The following is a 7,092-nucleotide window of genomic DNA, read 5'->3' as shown; positions in this document are numbered from 1 at the left end:
GGGTGCAAACCTGGGTTTGCTGAATTCAAATCATCCGCGATGCTGTACTCAACATCATGAACCAATTCCTCCAAATGGAAAAACAGCCTTTGTTTACCTCATTTACATTAGTAGCTTCAAACTGAAACCAGACTTAGAACTATCCAACCAGCCCGTTGTTTCTCCATCTTACAGCCTGCAAATGCCTCTCGTTCCACAGCAGTTTCCCTTCCAGCGACTGACATTTGGTATTCAGCCTAGCTTTAAATCTTGTCTTTCGTGACTTTTGAACTTTGTCTCCTGCAGAGAAAAGCAGTCCTTGTGCCCTGATTTTGTTTTTTTAACATGCTCACGTTTTCTCCTAATGCTTGAGTCACACTTGAGTCTGGGGTCTGCAGCGCACTGGGTGGCTTTGGTCCTGTGGCAAGGGGAAAAAAACCTCTTTAGAGAGAACTTTGAATAGTTCATTCTGCCCAGAGGCTGTGAGGAATGACTGGTCGATGGAGTTTAGAAGACTAGGTTAGTGAGGAAGAGTGAAAGCTGGGGGTTGGTAGTCTGTGGGCGAAGATGTGGGCGTGGGCACTTGGAAGGAAGTGTGGCTGGGATGGGACCGAGATGCTTAGCTGCCACAGGTACTGGGTCGACTGCTGGGTGAGTTTCAGCAGGTTGAGTTTTAAGAAGTGGTTCCTTGCAAGGAGGATTTTCCCTTCCTCTTCCACTTCTAATTACTCCCCTAGAGACTGCAGTGATTTTCAAGGATCCTGGCTGCCCGGTTAGGAGTTAATATATCACCAAAGTCCCCCAGGCAGCCAGGTCTTCCAGAGCACATATACAAGGTGTACAAATTTAGCAGAAAATGATATCATCCTGAGAGCCCTATCGGTACTAATCAGAGGCATGCCTGTTCTTTCCTTTCCAGTGACACCTTGCTCACGCAGAATGTTCTTTGTGGGAAGGGGGGGTGGGGGGTGCCATGGACCTGGCAAAAGAGTGTTTGGATGGTGAGACATCTGGGGCATAATACGTAGAGAAATGGAAGGCAGTACATGTAAGGAGGAGTTCAGATGACTCCTGAGGTGTTTCCCCATCTTGGGAAACGTTGAGTGGGATCATTTCACAGTTAGGCAAGAGAGAGAAGTAAACTGAGAAAGAAGTTCCATTTTCAAGGTGAAATATCGGCTTGTAGAGAGTTGGGCACCCCAGTTGAGTAAGTTGTAGATGTAGTTACTGATGTGTGTCATCGGCTCCTAAGGCAACCCCAAACTCATGGTGGCCCCAGGCCAGTCCGAGTAGATCTATGTTCTTCATGCCTAGTTTTTAGAAATAAGTTGCCAGATCTTTCTTCCAGGTGCCTCTGGGTGAGCTCAAATCATCTGACCTACCTGTTAGCAGCCAAATGTGTTCACACTCCCATCAGTCCCAAGTGGTGGTGAAAGGTTGGACAAGGAAAGGTTTTGTTCTGAAAGGATAGGTAGAGTATGAAAAGTGGAAGATGGACCGGGGGGCAGGGAGGGGGTCCAGAATACTTAGAGAGAAATGGAAACTTGGGAAGAAATTAAGATCTTATAAGCACAGTGGTGGTTACTGACTTCATCCATACCTGAAGAACGCTGATTGAGAAGAACTTACTTGTACCATGGACTGCAGTTGACTTGGGAGATGGAGCTGCCAATATGAGTGCTACACCCTGCTCTGCCCTCATGGAATTTATAACCTCGCAGGGCAAGCTTAGTTTCCGCAGAGAAGGCGGCGAGCAAACCAGATTGTAAACGCTTAGTTAAGAGTTCTTGGGCTAGAGAAATCAACTCTGGTTAACTTAACTTATTAATCATGTATTGGGAAGGATGTCTTATCACACCCAGAATCCAGAGGAAAGGGGAAGAACCAGGCCTCAGAATGGATCCGAGCCAAAATAGCTCCGGAATCCGCAGTAATGACGGCTGAGGAGAAGAGGCTTCCGGGCTCCCAGGTCGTTTCCAACGACATCCATTTTCATGCACGATCATTTTAGCCTTTAGGAGACAATTGGCACTGTTGGCCTAACTTCGACCCACCCATTGTCCCACCAAGATTGTATCCAAAGCAGGAGGAGCAGACCCTCAGAGAGGACCTAGGGGCTGGAACCAGCTGCAGGGAAAATGCTGCTGAGCAGGGGCAGACAGCAGCTGGGGGATAAGTGCAAGCAGCAATAAGGGTGAGACATCCTCTCAGTGGTTCTCACAGAGCAACGTAGAAATGACAGGAGGTCATGTCTGATGCTTAAGAGGGCTACAGGGTGAGAGAAATGTTCAACTGTTTGTTAGCAGCTAGAAACAAGTAGGCACGGTTGAAAGGGTGGCAGAAGGAGGAAAAATGGGCCACCAGGCAAAGGCTCATGCCCACCCCACTAAATGTGCACAGAGCAAAGAGATGTATCTACAGCCTCCCTGTCATCACACGGGGGTATCCAATACTCTGTCCAATGTCCCACGTGTGTAAGGAGGCTCTCTGGTGGAATCAAACAATTTGAAGTGCTAAGCACTTTGCCATTTGGCTTATGGAGCAACGACTGTGATGCTGTTGACAGTCGGGCACCTATGTCTTCCTTAAGCCCAAAGTCAATCCGCAGCAGTTGCTGTCAAGTCAATTCCAAGGCAAAGTGACCCCGTGTGTTTGGGAGAACTGTGCCCCCACGGAGTCTTCAATGGCTTTCTTCCAGGGTGCTTCAGAGTGGATCCATTACACCAACCTCTCCGTGAGTCGCTGAGGATTTACCCATTTGGGTCACCCAGGGACTCCTTAGATCTTCCTACCAAACCCACAACCACCGTCAGTCCCACCGCACAGCAACGCGGCGCACAGAGGAGAATGGCTCCGTAGGGGTTCCCAGGTTGTAAATCCTGGTGGGTGCAGACTGCCATGCCTTTTACCCAGGGAGCGGCCAGTGAGTTCAAGCAGTCTTTCGCTTAGCAGCCAAGTGCTTTAGCCACTGTGTCACCAAGGCTCCTTCTAGATTTCTTACCCACCCAAACCCATGCCATTGTGTCGGTTCTGACTTAAGATTTCTGAGCTTGCTCATCTTTACAGAGCAGACAGCCTCATCTCCTGAGGAAGGGCGGGCAGATTGAAACTGTCAAGCTTGTTGTCAACAAACCAAGGCCTAACCCAACCCCAGCACTGGGGCTGCTATACATTTCCCTTCACTGCCACCACGTCCCTTCTGACTCATAATGACCCTGTAGGACAGAGTAGAACTACCCTTGTGGGTTTCTGAGTCTCTAAAGCTTTACGGAAGTAGCAAGCCTTTCTCCTATGGAACAGTTGCTAGTTTCCAACTGCTGACTTTGCCGTTAGAAGCCTAGTGCCTAACCCACATGCCACCAGGGATCTTTTATATCTTCCTTCCCAGACCCCCAAAATGATGAGTTGATTCTGACTAGCAACCCTATAGGACAGGGTAGAACTGCCTCTGTGGGTTTCCAACACTATAACTCTCTATGGGAGTAGAAAGCATTGTCTTTTTCCTTGGAGCAGCTGGTGCTTTTGAACCACCTTGCCATTAGCAGCCTATTTGGACCTTGCAACCAATGTGCCACTTAGAAATCAGAAGGGTGGAGCTTTATTTTGGTGCCAAATCTGAATTGGTTGGAATTTCAGAGACATCATTTGTTGCTCCTGGCAAAATTTCATACCTCTACAGTCAAATAAGCTTGGGAAATACTGCCTCCTTGCTTGCTCTCTCTCTCTTGGATCTTCTTTAGCATAGTAAAGAATAATGTGGGGAATATCCATTTATTGGTTTGACCAGTCAACTTCTTTGTGTTGGGAAAGACTTTTCTATCAATAACTCCCACTAGTTTGGAAACAATTTAGCGGCGCTGTCACATGGATGTAATTTCATCTATTCTCTTGTCATAAAGTTCAATACCTAATTACAAGGTGTGCCAAGGTCATATATGGGTATCATATAGACAGATTTCCAAGAAAGTTTGGCTGAAGAATTCTATTCAAGTACACTTGTGGTTGTTTGCAAATAATGTTATTCTATTTCATTTTTAAGATTGGCCTCTTGGACGATCATAGTCAACACTATTTAAACACTCACCTCGTCAAGGTTCATTATAGACCTCAGATCTAAAAGCAAAATACCAATTTCCTAGTCTAACAGCACAATGAGTTTGAAGGTTCACGGGGGTAATGCAGGGAAGCCAGAAGGAAAGAAATCAGGGAGTGCAGGTGGAGAGATGAGTCCTGTATACCTTGTTCTCTGAGGAAAGTGGGAAGGGCTCACAATGGGGGTCCCAGCTTAGCTTCCTGGTCAGTCAACTACATGCATCGCCAACACCCATCCGTCATAGAGGCTTGCATGTTCCTATGATGAGAAGAGCCTTCAGCAGAGCTTACAACTCCCGTAAAGAGTGGCCTCTCAGAAACTCACAGGGGCAGTCCTGCCCTGCCCCACAGGGTCCCTGTGAGTCAGAATGGACTCGCTAGCAGCGAGTTTGGTTTGGGGTTTAGGAAGCAAACTACTTCCAAAATCAGCCAGTAAAATCTTGAGGATCATAGCAATCTAATCGATACCTGATCTTGGGATGATACAGGGTCTCATTCCTTGGGTTCAGACCCAGTGGCAGCAAATGACTCCGACCAGTGAAGATTGAGGGAGTTGAGTATTGAGGGGGAGTGGGTGACAAGAGTAGGGCTGGTGGCTTACGGTGAGTACTTGCAACATCTCCTATGAAGACTGACATAGGTATGAAAGATGACCAAAGCAGATTCTTGAGCAGTGTTGGAGGTGCACATAAAGCTATAATTAGAAAATATATCAATGATCCAGCTGTCAGAGTAACACATTTTTCTCCATGGCTGCTCAGTGACAGAATCAGAAGGTTCGGCAGATGTTTTTTGGAGCCCAGGAGCAGTAGCAAAGCCTGGGAGAGCCAGAACTCCACAGGACAGCCTTGTCTTCCTGGGCCTGGGGCCAGTGTATATACGGCTAGATCTCAATCAGAGACCAGAAATAAAAGAGTAATCGAGGTGGGCTTGCTAGGCCTGTCCTGGGACTATGCCCTGGCTGGCCTAGAGCCCTGAGCTTCTTCAGGCTGCAAGAGAGGATGTATTTCCGGTGTCTTTCAGGAGAGAGAGCGAGAGCACGCATCTCCAAAGCAGTGACTCTTCTTGCAAAACAAAACCCAGTCACTTTTCTTAAAACAGCTGGGGAAGTATCTTTTTGTAAGAAGAATCATCTCTGGGGTGTTTGAATGATTATTTCAATCAATCCGTATAATTTAAAATATGTAATAAGTGCATTCAAACGTTCAAAGTGTCTCATTATCTCTACTGTAAAAAGTATTTCTCACCTACCGCTGACCCCTAGTTCAAATCTTCTTCCTAGCAGCGTCTGCTTTTACCAGTTGGGAGCTCAGATACTCTGCTTCTTGTCATTTCTCACTTCACATTGTATCTGGGAGAATATTCCATGTTTGTAGACTGATCCACCAAACTCCGCAAATTGGCTATTCCACAGTCTACTTAACCCGTAATGATGAATATATTGTTTCTAGTGAAGAGGAAAAATACACAGTAAGACTGTGTGTAAGGTGGTGTAGTAGTTATGCCTTGGGTTGCTAACCCCAAGGTCCATAGTTCTAAACCACCAGCTGCTCTGTGGGAGACAGTCTGGGCTTTCTACTCCACTAAAGAGTTATCATCTGGGAAACTCACGGGGGCAGTTCCACCCTGTGCTATAGGGCCGCTCTGAGTCGGCATCAACTCGGTGGCTGTGGGAGAGCACCGTTCGAATGGAGTGTGTCACTCCAAAGGAGAGAGGATGGGGCGTGGACTTGGGGGTAGCCAAGCTGCCCCTGAGGTCTGGGCCCTCCAGGGGACCCTATCTCATGCTGTGGTCCTTCTACCCCACAGGAGCCTGATGCCTAGGACCCTGGACAGCCAGATCACGCTGGAGAAGACCCCGAGTTACTTTGTCACCCAAGAGGCCCCTCGCCGGATCTTCAACATGTCTAGAGACACCAAGCTCATCGTGGTGGTGCGGAATCCCGTGACCCGGGCCATCTCGGATTACACCCAGACCCTCTCCAAGAAGCCCGACATCCCTACCTTCGAGGGCCTGTCCTTCCGCAACCGCACGCTGGGCGAGGTGGACGTGTCGTGGAACGCCATCCGCATCGGCCTATATGCGCTGCACCTGGAGAGCTGGCTGCGGTACTTCCCGCTGGCCCAGATCCACTTCGTCAGTGGCGAGCGGCTCATCACCGACCCGGCCGGCGAGATGGCGCGGGTGCAGGACTTCCTGGGCGTCAAGCGCTTCATCACAGACAAGCACTTCTACTTCAACAAGACCAAAGGCTTCCCTTGCTTGAAGAAACCGGAATCGAGCCTCCTGCCTCGCTGCCTGGGCAAATCCAAAGGGAGAACTCATGTCCAGATCGATCCGGACGTCATAGACCAGCTCCGGGAGTTTTATAGACCTTATAATATTAAATTCTATGAAACAGTTGGGCAGGACTTCAGGTGGGAATAAGTCAAGTGGGTACAAGGGTGCTTCTCGGTTTGCTCTCGGAACCTGTCACCTTTCCCCCACAGTCCCTTCCCCGTGGCATCCTAGGATAGGGACGTCCATCCAGCGAGGGCCCAGGACCAGGGAACTTCTGCCTCATCTGCCAAGGCAAAGTGGATCTGCTTCGGGCATTGCCAGTCAAGTTCAGGACCACTCTTCCTTCAGCCTGTAAGAAACTCCACCCCCATCCTCCCCCTCAACTCAGAGCAGCCCGAGAGGACAGAGTCGAACTGCCCCATAGGGTTTCGGAGCCCGTCACCTTTATGGAGCAGACCACCATGTCTTTCCCCCTCTGAGCCACTGGCTGGGAGGTTCGAACTCCGGGCCTTTCAGTTACCGGTTGAGTGCTCCTTTCAGCCCATAAGAGGCTTTGGGAAATTCCCTTCCAAAGAGTGGTCCTTCCCATCGTGATCACCATTGTAAGTGGTGACAGCTCCGTTGCTATGAGCACAGCAGTCTGACCCTGTCCCTGTGCACTCCGGAGTAGGCATGTTCATACCAGGCAGCACGCCTCTCCTCTCTGAGCCTAATTTCCCTGGCCAGCCTTGGGGTGGGGG

General features: G+C 49.0%; 1 protein-coding gene across 1 annotated transcript in view; it reads left to right on the top strand.

The window, feature by feature from the left end:
• Positions 1-7,078, top strand: part of HS3ST2 (heparan sulfate-glucosamine 3-sulfotransferase 2) — a 133,905-nt gene extending 126,827 nt beyond the window's left edge. Inside the window, exon 3 of the mRNA XM_013005465.2 lies at positions 5,881-7,078. Within this exon, the coding sequence (XP_012860919.1) occupies positions 5,881-6,499 (619 nt within the window). The 3' untranslated portion in view covers positions 6,500-7,078. The remainder of the gene's footprint in view (positions 1-5,880) is intronic.
• The last annotated feature ends 14 nt before the right edge of the window (positions 7,079-7,092 follow it).

This window comes from Echinops telfairi, unplaced genomic scaffold (assembly GCF_000313985.2).
Source record: "Echinops telfairi isolate 266 unplaced genomic scaffold, ASM31398v2 ScPeMD7_5;HRSCAF=22, whole genome shotgun sequence".
In the NCBI taxonomy this organism is placed as follows: Eukaryota; Metazoa; Chordata; class Mammalia; order Afrosoricida; family Tenrecidae; genus Echinops; species Echinops telfairi.
This window is presented reverse-complemented; position numbering and strand designations above follow the sequence as displayed.